General features: G+C 49.1%; 1 protein-coding gene across 2 annotated transcripts; it reads left to right on the top strand.

The window, feature by feature from the left end:
• Window positions 1-1,042: 1,042 nt before the first annotated feature.
• C16H1orf116 (chromosome 16 C1orf116 homolog) lies at window positions 1,043-13,054 on the top strand. 2 transcript variants are annotated; one of them, XM_019975909.2, is made up of 4 exons: window positions 1,043-1,213; window positions 6,171-6,356; window positions 8,712-8,889; window positions 10,105-13,054. In XM_019975909.2, exons 2-4 carry the CDS (start codon window positions 6,252-6,254, stop codon window positions 11,613-11,615), a joined length of 1,794 nt encoding a protein of 597 aa, XP_019831468.2. In that variant the 5' UTR covers window positions 1,043-1,213; window positions 6,171-6,251; the 3' UTR covers window positions 11,616-13,054. The 2 variants fall into 2 exon arrangements, with proteins under 2 accessions (XP_019831468.2, XP_070623958.1); XM_070767857.1 differs by lacking the exon at window positions 6,171-6,356 and having other exon boundaries at window positions 1,092-1,213.
• The last annotated feature ends 409 nt before the right edge of the window (window positions 13,055-13,463 follow it).

Here is a 13,463-nt window from a genome sequence, read left to right as displayed (position 1 = left end):
AAATAAAGAATAAATGAAATGATGTATGAAAATGCTTAGCACAGCACAATTCCCAGTGCATAGCAAGAGTTTTAACAAAATGTTGGCAATTACTATGTGCATTGATTTTAATTTTTCTTCCTGCCCTTTGGTATCGAGGATACCATATATCCAGGAAAATCCAGTTTCCAAGCAAAAGGTATATCTGGTGAAAGTGATTGCCATTCCTAGAGGAAGACTCCTTCCTGAAAGCTTTGGATTCTCTCACCTACTATCTTCGCCCTACTTTCTTCCAGATCTTTTAACTACAGGTACCAGAAATCTGCCATTGGAAGGAGATAGGAGTTGCAGAACTGATTGGTAGCTTCTTTCGTTTTTATTTCTTCATATTCATTGCTACCTTCCACACACAGCTAAAAGACCAGAGACCCAAACGACGGCGTACATGTTCTCTCCTTCAAGGCTGTCCAGTCCGTTTTTTCATCAGAATAGGGATCTCCTGAGAGAGAAAACAGTTTTATTTCCCCCCGAAGATCTTTGTCACGGTGTCTCAGGGCCAGCGTCCCTGTCCTTAGACGCCTTCATCCGTGGTCCTGAGTGGAGCTGCTAGGATTATGAGCTGCTGGGAAAACACTTAAGGACGACAGTGTCTCTGAAAGACTGGAAAAGCGACTAGCAAAACTGGTCACAAAGGATTTTTACCTTGAATAATTCAGGGGAATACTTCGAGAAGAAGAAGGTAGTTACAGATAGAAATTCAAGCTTCATACAGGCGCACGGAAAAGCACACTGCCCAGTGGACTGCGTGTCTCTGTATCAACTGTATCAAGATTTTTTAAAGGGATAACAGGCCATCTCTTGTCCAAGCCTCAGCCCAAACCAGCGGCTCCTCCTCCCGGCCCTTGGCTGTGGTTAAAGGCTCTCTATTGGCTCTCAGCGAGGAAGGAGGGCCGGAGGCGATTGGCCAAGTGAGCCGACCCCGCCCGCGCCCTCCCCGGGGAAACAGCTGGAAGCAGACGAGGGGAGGGAGGCCTGGGATTGGCTGGGAGTCGGGCTGGGTGGGGTGAGGCCGCGCGGATGAAGCCCTTACCTGTCCAGGTGAGTCAGGAAGAGGTCAGAAGACGAAAGCAGTAGGAGACTGGGCACGCTGCCTCTGTCTCCGTCTCCGTCTTCGCCCTTTGTAATACGAGGGTATTCTCTTCTTTTCCTCTCTTCAGTCACCCGCCCATTGAAGGTGAGTTAATTACTAACCAACTATTGCTTACTCTGCAGCAAGAGTCGGGGTCTTCGTGGGAAGTCAGAACTACAGAGTTGAGCCCTTTATAACTTTCCTCTCTCTTCCTCAACTCTCTGAGTCCAGTAGGGCACCAGAGTAGGTTGATAGCTGGAGACAGGAGTGCTTTTCTGGAGACTAGGGCTGAGACGCGTTTGTTTATTTTTTTATTTCTTTTTTTTTTTTCATCTGCCTGTTTAGGTTGGATAAAGCATATTATGCAGGCAACAAGAAAAGAATACAGGTTTGCTTTAGAAATTTCCAACTCTGCGCAATTGAAATTGAGTTGTGATTTTGGAAGAGAATATTTGGAGTAGGTGGAGTAGAAATGGAAAATCGCCCAGGGGAGGAAAAGTGCTTTGTTTTTCCATTGCATTTCTAACAGGAAATTTTCCCATAGCTTTGTCAACTCAATGTCTATCTTTATTTAAATAAAAAGTGCGGTGTGTGTGTGTTCAGTGTGTGTGTGTGTGTGTGCACGCGCGCGTGCGATAATGGAGCTCCTTGTGGAAGGGTGTGGAAGGTGTGAGCCATGCTAGGTTGTTTGTAAGGCTATGTGAGGTTTGGTTACATTGGAAAAACTCCAAGTCAGGTTACCAGCTCATCTTTGGAAACCCACGGATAATCTGGTTGCAAAGTCAAGCCTATTTGAGTTCAACCTCATTAAATTTCTTACTTTGCCTGTTAATAGACACAAGGACTGGCAAACTGGAAGCTACTCAACTGTGCCAGGGCCCCACCCACATTAATACTTCACCAGAGCATGTCAAATCTAGTAGGAATTCCTATTAGAATGCACTGTGGCAAGGTCCAGAGAGGAGAACCAGACCAGTGCTGTGGTTTTCTTCACGTTCTTTCAGGTGTCCCAATTGGCAGTATGTGTGGCAGTCTCCCCGCACATGGACACTGGGTGTAGAAGTCAAGTCAGAGTAATAAGTCAGCTCTCTGTCATCTAGCTTGTGGGGGTTAACATTCTCTTCCTTAACTTCATGCCTTTTCCTCCTGCTTCCAGAAAAAAGGAAGTGGGAAGATCTAGTGTCAGGATCCCAGAGCGTGGCACACAAGCCCTGAATGAATATATTGGGTTTCTTCCTGGCACCTGAACCTTTAGGCTCTAGTTCAGCCCACACCCCAGAACCAGCCCGCCAAGCTCACTGACTGAAGGCTGCCACAGATGGTGACCTTGTCAACAATAAAGATGAGCTGTGATATCAAGCAAAGCTCTTCTGCACAGGGGATGTTTCCACCCCACTCTCTCTAACTCCACTGGTGAAAGAGGCAACTATATAATTGCCTAAACTTACATGGAAACCTGCCCATGTGCTTGTGGAGAGGGATACACATACAGTGCAACTTTTAGTCTTCTTGGCCTTCTTAGGATGTTCTCCAGCCCAAGGCACATTTGACTGGTCAGCAGGAGAACTGGAGACCTGGAGACAGGAAATCTCTTTGACCACTGGGGAGAGAGATGAGTTCTTAGACGATTTTGGGTGGTTTCATGGGAGGAGGGTGGCAAGAGGGCCTTCAGATTGTTCAGGAGGTACAGAGAAGCCAAATAGGAGTGAGGCTGAAGCCCTCTTCCCACCCCACCCCGTCCAGACACCAGAATGCCACATGCCATTTTTTTACTCTCCTCCAAGGCTTGGCTGGCTTCAGGGAGTAGTTAATATTTAATATGCCTTTGCACGGGTGACCCTGATACAGGCTGTGCACATCTCTTAATCCATTCCTTTCTCCCCTCAAGCTGCCCGAAGAGGTCAGTATTGAAAGATACCAAACTCTCACCTTGAGTGTTTTGCCTGTTGCTCCACTTATCAAGTAGAAATACCACAGATTTCAATGGCCGCCCTGAAACAACCCCCAAGTTTCAAGGTTGTAAAGTTGGTGGAAGGAAATGCAGCATCCAGGTCAGGTCAGCCTGGTGAGGGAAGGAGAGAGAGTAGGAAGAAGAGAAGGCGTCTTCACAGTTCAGACTTTGGGGATCAGAACACTGGGTGTGGAGAGGAGGTGGAAGCACATTGAGGCTCATTCGGCTTTGGGTTCAGCTTCAGGTTAATCTCTGTGGTGATTCTGTCATGCTTACTTGAGCGTCAGCGGCATTTAATGTCATTTCTTTACTCTGGAAATATGTGTTGTTGGGACAAAAAGCTGAATTTTCAAAAGAGGATGTTCCTGGGGTTTTCCGTGTTTAATCAAGGGTGGCCAATGGTCCTTTTTTAGGTACATGGCCCTCTTGCGTGTGGAAAGCCTTTGTGATACCCTCTAGAAGGGCTGGGAGCCACAGGCTGTCCCATACATGCAGTTACATAGATCGTTTCATACTTCCCATAGGAAGGGGTTAGAAAGAACCCCAGATTTCTTAGCTGTCAAATGGAGAAAATATCACATCCTGCCTAAGCTAGCAGTTTAAAAAAAAAAAAAAAAAACTCAATTAGCATATCTGAAAGCACTTTATAGACTATACCCTACTGTGTTTTTTGAAGCAGTGCTGTTCATATTGTTTCTATCTCTTCCAGCTGCTTCAAGCCATCCTTGGTTCCAAAGTGAGAGTGTAATAGGCTTCCCTTGGAGGAAGGAGAGGCTAGCAAACCCCTGTAAAGTCTGATGCATGCTTGAAAGAACAAGGCAGTCATTTTTCTCTGAAAGGAAAAGGCAGCATCTGCTCATCTGTTCACAGAGAACATTCCATTAATTACAGTGAGTCACTTTTAGCAGTTACTGCCCCAATGTTACAGATAGGAAAGCTAGAGCCAATAAAACAGACCCTTGGACCTACACTGACTTCTTGGAAACAATACCTTTGTTTTAATAAAGTTTTGCATGCCCTGGGCCTACTGGGGCTGATAAATGTTACTGTAACTGAAGGTGTTTCCCAAAACTCCATTAAGGCACATATTTTCTGGGAAATAAAATATTTGGAAAAGAGCTTGCAGTAATAGTGTATAAGCCAAAAGAGAGACCTTCTAACAGTGCAACTCAGTAGACTCTAGAATGAACGACAAGTGTCTTCATCTAGCATTTTTTGAGTGCCTTCTGTGTGCCTAGGCTAATGGATGAGAGATGAGGGATGGATCCTCTTTGTTGGTCTCAACCCTACAGAATGTTAGAAATGAGTTAGTACCTTTGGAAGTCAGTGACCTAGTCAGTCATTAAGGGAGAGGCTAGCTGAGGTGACTGAACTTCACCTCGCATGACTTCTCACGTTTGTTTCATTGGGGTTTTGGATAATGGGGAACTAGTGAAGGAACTTGTGAAGGAAACCCAGGAGTTATCTTCACCCATGTTGATTCATCACTGCACTTCATCTCTGTCCCCTCTGGTCCCCTCTCTGTCTCCTAAGAGGCTCTGGGCCCTCGTGAACTACACATACCTTGCTCACAAGGGATTGACCCTCTTCCTTCTCCATTGTTCTGCCCCTCCCTGCCTGTGGCACTTGAGGGCCTCCACCCCAGCAGGAGAGGAGCTCTGGGAGGCCTTGTGCTTGTCAGCTTGAGGTGGTTGGCAGGCTGACTCCCCCAGCACAGCCCAAACCTGACTTTGGCATTGGAAGCAACTGTTGGTACAGGCTGAAAAGACAACCTTCCCTAGAATCTGAACCCCAAATCTCAAGATGTCAAATCAAATTCAGTTTTCCAGGACATTTTTCCTCTTACTGGGAGCATAGGAAAAGACGGTAGAAAATAAGACATGGCATTGTGAGGAAAACATGGATTCAGAATCCAACAAACTATATTCTAATTCTAAACTCTTCCCCCATGTCCTTTCTTGATCTTGGAACTGTCTTTTAATCTTAATTCTTCTAGAATTTCATTTTAACATGGGAGAGTCACCTTTGGCCTTTCCAACTGTGGTGGAGTTTTCCCCACGGACAGGCATATGAAAACCCCCAGGACTTCCTGAAGACAGATGGCACTAACCTTCCTTTGCTATTTCTGTTGGCACAATGAAATTGAAGCCGTTCTTTCCCTGTGAGTTGGAGTTGGAAGGAAGCTACCTAGGACTTTGCTCTTGTTCAAGACAGATTAGGGAACCTCATTGGGAATACGTGCAGCCTCAGAGGGGGTGATGCATGAGAGAGGAACTAGGTCTGTGTCAACCACTGGGGTGCCATGCACACACCTCCCAGACTTGGGTGATGATGGTGGCTGTGGTGGGACCCATCGCAATGATGTTGATGATGTGGCTATGGTAGCAGCTGACAATTACAGGGCTGCACACTGCACAAAGTGTTTTAAATGGAGTATCTCATTATAAATTCATGACAACCCTTTGAGGTAGGTACTATTTTGCCCCTGTTCCTTTAAAAAAACAACAACAACAACAGTTTTGTTTCCCTTGCTTCAGTCTACTTTGATCCAAGTTGGATCTTGTCTTTTTCTTATTACAAAAACAGTAGTAGTTACTCATTTATTCCTAAGCATTTGCTAATTTACTACCAACTAAACTGTGCTAACTGTTCTCATTTAATCTAATTATTATTAACCCTATTTAACGAGGAAAAACAGACTCAGAGTAATTTGCCTCAAATCACATCACTGTAAATGTTGGAACTGGAATTGGAACCCAGATCCAGCTACTCTTCAGAACCCAAGGTTTAACCCCTGTAATACCAATGCTAGTAATGAAAATCTAGGTTAAGTTCCCTGGTTCAGAGAAAAAAAGTGACTGAGAGAAACGATGGAGCCTCCCTTCTGCTGACCTGCTTCTCCACCACCTACGTCCGTCCTCCTGCACGTGTGTGTCCAGCTTGTGTGTCCCTGGTGCAGGCTGGGGGCCAGGGTCTGGGCATGGCTGAGCATGGCCCCTTCCAGCTCTCTGCTTGCTTGGTGTCCCGGGCGCCATGCTGCTCCAGGGCCTGGGCAGAGCCTCGCTGGAGCCTGGCTCAGCTCACACATGGCTTTGATTCTTCTCTTTTCAGGCCCAGCCTGGGACATTCTTCACTTCCCTTCACTTCCCCTCTGGGAGCCCCTTTCACCACCCCTGCACCTTGCTTCAGGCGATGCCCGAGAGAGAGCTGTGGCCAGCAGGGCCTGGCTTGGAACCCGCGACCCGCGTCGGCAGCTGCGACAGTATGATGAGCACCACCTCCACCCGCTCTGGATCTGTACGTACTCTCTCTGTCTGCAGCCTGGCCCGCTCTCTGCACCCTGCCCTGCCCTGCCCTGCCCTGCCCACCACCATCCTTGCTCACTGCTCCTTGTCTTTCATCTTCCTCGTCAGGGAGTGAAGCACGCCAGGCAGTATTTTGCCTCTGAGTCACCCCCGCTTCTATAGAGAATAGGGTGGGACAACCCCAGACAGTAATAAGACAAATGAGACTTTTTCCCAGTTCTCATTAGGTTGGGAGGTTTAATTCAGATGAGAGAATGGGTCAGTGATCTCAGGCCACAGTGAAAACAGAGTGTAGATCCCTGTGGATTCCTCAAGTCCTCTGCAATGAGCAGCCTCACTTCAGTCTTTCACAAAGATCAAACAGCACATAGCAGTTAAGAGCCTGGGTTCTGGAGCCAAGCAGATCTGGGTTCTCTATATAGAAGCTCCATGATCTTGGGCAAATTACTTTATTTCTCCAAGTTTCAGTTTTAAGATGAGGATAATGTTAATCCTGAATTCATAGGGTTCTTGAGAGGAATAAATGAAACACATGTAAAGCATTTAGTACCTGCCTCTATCTAGAAAAGAAATAGCCTATCTGTAAGTAGAGATTGAGAATCTTCCAAAATCATTGTGTTTATTTGTGACATGTAATAAGTTGTAGTTTTTCTGGGCATGGATTTAAATCTCAATTACTATAAGATTGGTGTCAAAAAATAAGTCTGCCCTATGTCCAAATATAAGCATTCTTTTGTTATAGGTGCTTATCACATACATGATAACCCTTGATAATGTATACTTTATTGCTCTATATCCTATATGTAGAGATATTTCAAAGTTTAAAGATCATAATGATCTCTACTGAATGTTGAAGATGTTTAGTTGGTGAGTTTTAATACGTAAAAATGGAGTAGAAAAAGCAGCACATAATGCACAGAAGCTGAAAGTGCAGACAATCTGTATATAATTTCTTTTTGACCCTAGATGATGGGGCGACAGAGATAGCTTCCTGTCTGTTAGGCAGAGACCAACGTGAATAGTTACATAGCACTGGACACAGAATGTGGCAGGAGTTAAAGGTTGTCAAAATGAATCACCCACAAAGGAGAAATTCAGAGCTGGAGTCTTGGCAAGACTATTTTAGGAAGAAGAGGGCAATAAAGAAGATTTTGTTCACAGAACCTCTGGAGCCAGCATCAAGGCTTCTAAGGGCTATATTTGGGACTTCCCTTGACATGTAGGCCTCCCTCAATCAACTGACAGATGACTCCTTATGGAGCCTGAGGGACTGGAAAAGTCATTCCAACAACCATTTCCCCTCCGCCTGAGATATTTTCAGGGTTTTCTCAAAATCTTTCCTGGCCATCTGAATGAGTCTGAAGAATATATAACTCTGCAGTGACTCAAACATTAGGAAGAAGGGTAGAGACACTAGGAAGGGACTCAGGCCAAATCTCCTGTATTCCCATCTGCCCTTTTTGTCCTCCCTTCAACCTTCAACTTTGGAGAACAGCTATTCAATGGATCTTCCTGGCTTTGCAGAACACGGCAGTAAGAATCTGAAATGGCCATAACCTGTTCTTCCAAACATGCCTGTGTGCTTTTTCATAATAAAAACATGTATCTCAATTTCTGCATAATATTTAACACTAAGTTGCTCTCCCCTCTCCCTATACCAGTCTGTCCACCTTCCTGCCTTAAGTTAATATTTGCTTAAGAAATGCACACTTTTTTTAATGTTAGCCAGAGCCAAATGCCATCAGGAAAGTAAATACACAAGGGGAAGAAAAATTCTGCGTGGAATGCATTTCAAAGTCAAGTATAAATTATTTAGTGAATTTATCTGTGACCAGTCATGCCACTGTTCCTATTGGCCTGGCAGCGAGTAGTTGACTCTCTTTCCTGTTTGTTCTCATACTGTCCTTGACATGCCAGATCAAGGATGCAGAAGTACTTTGAAAAGTTCAAAGCAATACCATTTTAGGTATTGCTTCAGGTGTAAGATCAAATCATTATGTTATACACAAAGTTGAAGTACTTGACATAGGTCACACAGAGGAAGTAGAACCCAGGACCTTCTAATCTGTGCCCGTAAGCGTTCCACCCAGGACTTAGCAAATGAAAAGCCCTTTGCAGTCTGCCTGCCCAGCTGTCAGAGCTGGGTGCCAGGGGGACCGCAGCCCGACAGGCTCTGCCCTCCTGGTGCTTGCGGCTTCAGGAAGCAGCTCCAACAGGTCTGCAGAGTGGCATGGTGGGCAGGTGTCCGGTTCTTCGGCATTCCTTCCCCAAGGCAGGGTGGCTCTTGGGCCCCACCAGTTTCTGGAGAGCTGCCTGTCACAGCTCCCCCGCCCTCTCCTCACTCCAGAGTGACAGCAGCTACGACTTCCTGTCCGCTGAAGAGAAGGAGTGTCTGCTCTTCCTGGAGGAAACCATTGGTTCCCTGGACACCGAGGCTGACAGCGGGCTGTCCACCGAAAAGTCTGAGCAAGCCACAACTCCCCAGGGTCCCCGAGCACTGCCCAAGACCCAGCCTGCCCCCCAGGGTAAGACAGACTGTCTAAAAAAAAAACAAAAAAAGACTACATCCTCCTGGCCGCTTTCCCTCTTGTCTGCCCTCTGCTCTAAGAGTCATGGGCAGAAGAAGGAACAAGCACTCTCCTCTCTACTTGTGGCTAGAATAAAACCTTGTCCCTGGAGGGAAGGAGGGATTGTCCAAGATAGCTTCTTGTGCCTTTGTATGAAGTATCAAAAGTCTAGGAGGGAAGGGGATTTGACCAGCTCCCACTCTCTTATGGAGACATTCTAAAGCCATATGACCACCAAGGTGGGGGAGAGAAGCAGCGAGGGGTGGGTGGTTGGCCCTGGAAAACCTGAGTCAGTCTGGGGAGCTAATCTGGGTGACCCAGAGGATGAGGCTGCAGGAGATAAGAAGAGGGAGGGGCTCCCTTAATTTCAGTGGGTGGCACCTTGAGGGCCTTGTGAGAGAGTGTGAAATGATGTTGCGGCTCAGTAGATGGAGACAAAGATGGCATGTGAGTGTGGCCATACATCCCAAGAAGACAGTCCCATTGGTGTTAGGACTGCAATCACTTCTTCATACACTTGGCAAGTATTTATTGACAATATGTTAGACCCTCTGTCTGTGGTGATACAGCAGGAAGTGGGGACGTGGGACTGCCCCTGCTGCCTGGCGCTGATTTCCTGGCCCAGTGGGCCTGATGCTTGTGCTTACTCACTGGAAGGGAAGAGCTCATATCACCCTGTGGCGCAGACACAGCTGTGGCCATTACAGAGTCATCCAGGTGTTTACAGGAAGTGGAGGTGGAAGAAGGCAGATGCCTGGTGAGGCAAGAGCAAATCACTTGTTGATGCTGTTTAAGCTCAGTGCTTTCCACTGGACTCAGTTACCTAGGAGCCCCAGGACAGCGAGAGGGACTGTCCTGAATCCCAACCATCCTGTATCTGTAGAGGTTAGGAAGTACCTGAGTCAGGGACACAGAGCTGTCTGGGCTGCCCTTTGCCCAGCCACCAGGAAATCCTAACCCTTGGTTGAAATAAATCTGCTAAGATTGATCTGTTGTCTAAATAATATCCAGACAAAAGCGTTGTCCTTCAAGAACAAAGAGACAACAACAACAAGCAGACAAAAACCCATCTGTTGCGACTTGGAGATCAGAGTGTGGGAGGTGTTTTCTTTCCCCTTGACACCAGGGTTCTCACTGCCTACTCTTCTTCACCTGTCCCCCTGACTCTTACAGGACATCCAGAGGAAATAACTGGCCGAGTACCAGAGCCAAAAAGAGTGACTCCATTCAGCTCAGCTCATCCACCTGGGCCCCAAAGCCTGGGCCTCAGGTCTGGCTCCTACAGCCTCCCCAGAAATATCCACATCGGCAGAAACCAGAACCTCAGAAAAAGCACCACCCTGACTAACAGCCATAATCCAGGGGGATCCGAGGGACTTGTCTCGGGACCTGAGACAGAGCAGGTCAGCCAGAGCCGTGAGCCCAGGCAGACACTGGCCACACCCCCAGACGCTGCCCTTGAGCTGGACGGGGCACTCATTCCCCCACCGGAGGCTTTCCGGGACACTCAGCCCCAGCAGCGTGGGCAAGGCAGCCTGCCCAGAGGACCAGGGGAGATGAGCCCCAGGCCCCAGGTCCACCCATCACTTAGCTCCCAGAGAAACAGGGAGCCTGCTCCAGAGGCCATGTCCCAAAAAGCCAGTGAGAAAGGCTCAACCGGGGAACCTGTGCCACCTCGGCCTCCTCCCCTGGTGTCCTCTCGGGATGCAGGCTCTGGAGATGCGGCCGTCCTGTCAGGGGGCCATCCAAGTGCCCGGCCGGCCCCCCTCACGGCCCCTAAGCCCCGGAAACTGCCGCCAAACATTGTCCTGAAGAGCAGCCGCAGCAGTTTCCACAGCGACCCCCAGAACCGGCTGTCCCGCCACTCGGAGGCTGCGCCCGGGGACCCCAGCCCCGCCTCGTCCTCGCTGCAGGAGCAGAGGAAAGCACGCAGGGAAGCACTGGAGAAGCTGGGGCTGCCGCAGGACCAGGAGGAGCCCAGCCCCCGCTTAAGTAGGCCCTCCGTCAGGCTCAAGGAGACTGGCGTTCAGGCCGTGTCCCCGGCCCCAGCTCAGGTCCCCGGAAGGGCCCCGGCCGCTGCACCCACGCAGGGCCCTTCTCCAGGGAAAGCACCAGCTCTGGCCCAGCCACCTTCTCCAGGCAAGGTTCTGGTTCCCGCCCAGGAATCCACTCCGGGGACAGCTCCAGCTGCCAAATCCACACCAATTCCTATCCCGAAGGGCCCGCGGGCACACAGTCCCCTGACTCAGCGGAAGCCAGACTCCGGGCTAACCCTCCAGGAGAGCGGCGTCCCTGGCCTCAGACAGATGAGCTTCAAGTCCAACACCCTGGAACGGTCAGGCATCGGGCTGAGCAGCTACCTCTCAGCCGAGAAGGCTTCCAGCCCCCAAACCAGCACCTCTCTGGAAAAAGGCTCCTTCCTGGACAGGATCTCGCCCAGCGTCTTGCGTAATTCCCGGCCGCGCCCAGCCTCCTTGGGCACCGGGAAGGACTTCGAGGGTATCCAGGTGGGCAAGCTGGCTGACCTGGAGCAGGAGGGGGGCCCCAAGCGCCTGTCTTTCCAGGGGCAGAGCCGAGATAAGCTGCCCCGGCCCCCCTGTGTCAGTGTCAGGATCTCCCCCAAGGGGGTGTCAGATGAACACAGAAGGGAGGCGCTGAAGAAGCTGGGCCTGCTGAAGGAGTAGGCCACTGGCCACCAGCCCCAGCCACACAGCCCCGCCCCGCACCCCACTGCCCGGGCTGGGGCCCAGAGCTCGACTCAGGAGCTACACGGGGTCAGCTCCTCTCCAGTGGTCTCCTCTCTCTGGGAGAGAGACTGGAGCACACATTTATATTCAGAGAAGCTGTGCCAATGAAAGTGAAGTCACTCAGTCGTGCCCGACTCTTTGCAACCCCATGGACTGCAGCCCACCAGGCTCCTCTGTCCATGGGATTCTCCAGGCAAGAGTACTGGAGTGGGTTGCCATTCCCTCCTCCAGGGGATCTTCCTGACCCAGGGATTGAACCCGGGTCTCCTGCATTGCAGAAGACGCTTTACCGTCTGAGCCACACGGGAAGCCCTCAGTGCCTGCGCAAATAATCCTGAAGAGGATTTCCACAGGAGGCTATGCGTGTGTGTGTGTGTGTGTGTGTGTGTGTGTGTGTGTGTGTGTATTATTCGCTGTACATATCACTGATGCTATTTATATGACACAAGGAGTCATTGCTCAGAATTCTGCTCTGGTTGAAAATTTTCTTATGTCGGGTAGAGTTCAGCCTAGAACTGAGTGGAAAGGCATGGCTGAGCCTGAGAAAAATAGTCAGATGAGACAATAGTTGTACCCGTGACATTAGGCAAATGCAGGGTCACGTGAAACGTGGGTCCCTCAGAATCCCGGCAGTGGATGGAGACTGGCTCAGCCTTTGCTGGAGTCCCCTCTCGCTTCTGGCCTTCTGGACAGGGGCCCACAGCCAAGGAGTCTGTCTGCAGCCCTCTCGCACTGTCCTTAGTCCTGAGGATCAGACACATCCTGACAATCTTGTTGGTCTGTGGAGGCGGGATGAATGTCTACACATCACACTTCCCCTGGGGAAGGTCTTGTCCTTGGGCTTGTTAAATTCAGTAATAAACTATGACGGGCCCTGACTCCGAGATCCCTGTTTTTCCTGCTCTGGATCTCCCATCTGCATAGGACTGAAGCCAGGGCTGGGTCAACAGTGAGTTAGGAACTCAAGCCTAGAGACATTGTAAATACCAAGAAACTCTTGAAAGCCTTTGTCTATGTGATTGCAAGTTATTTTTTGATTTCCTCAATTCCTATGGAAAATCAGCACATTACATTCTCTGCTAATTATTTATTTATAGACTGTCAGAGCTGGGAGGGACTGTAGAGACACTCTAATCCAATCCTGTTAGGGAAGGGAAGTGATTCATCATGGTCACTGTGCCATTAGTGACAGAGCTGACATCAGAGCTGGGGCTCCCATTCCTGCCCACACTGCAGGCCCCTCCCCTCCAGCAGGGCCCTTGTCCATCCACACAGCACCCTCAGGACCAGCAGTCACCAGCAGAAGTCTAACCTGAAAGCTCTTCAAGCTCTAAAGTGTCTTCTGAAACAGCAGAGATTAAATGTTCAGGATCATATTTAGTGTTGTGGCTTCTTATTTAATTTGGGAAAGTAGTCATCTAATGACTCATATTAATCCCAAATTCCCTGACCAAGTCATGCAACTTGCAAATACACCAGAGGGTACTGTGGGTAGGTGGTATGGGCTTACGAATACAAGCCCGGAGATTGGACATAGCTGGACATAGCCCCTGCTTCCCCTTAGGAAATAAATACTGTTCAGAGACGTGACCTGGTTGGAGTCCACGATGCCCAAATATGGGGGGCGGATAAAGGGAAGCAGGTTGAAAGTGTGCCCTGTAGGTCTGCTGAGCATTTCTGGACCATGTCCTTAGGACCCAGCACATCAAGGCTCAGTGTTTCTGAAAATGATGAGAGGGTTAAGGTAAGGACAACAAATGACTGCACCCTGCTCTGGCATGTGGG

This window comes from Bos indicus, chromosome 16, assembly GCF_029378745.1.
Source record: "Bos indicus isolate NIAB-ARS_2022 breed Sahiwal x Tharparkar chromosome 16, NIAB-ARS_B.indTharparkar_mat_pri_1.0, whole genome shotgun sequence".
NCBI classification, from domain to species: domain Eukaryota; kingdom Metazoa; phylum Chordata; class Mammalia; order Artiodactyla; family Bovidae; genus Bos; species Bos indicus.
Note: the sequence above shows the minus strand (reverse complement) of the source record. Positions and strands in the feature narration are given on the sequence as shown.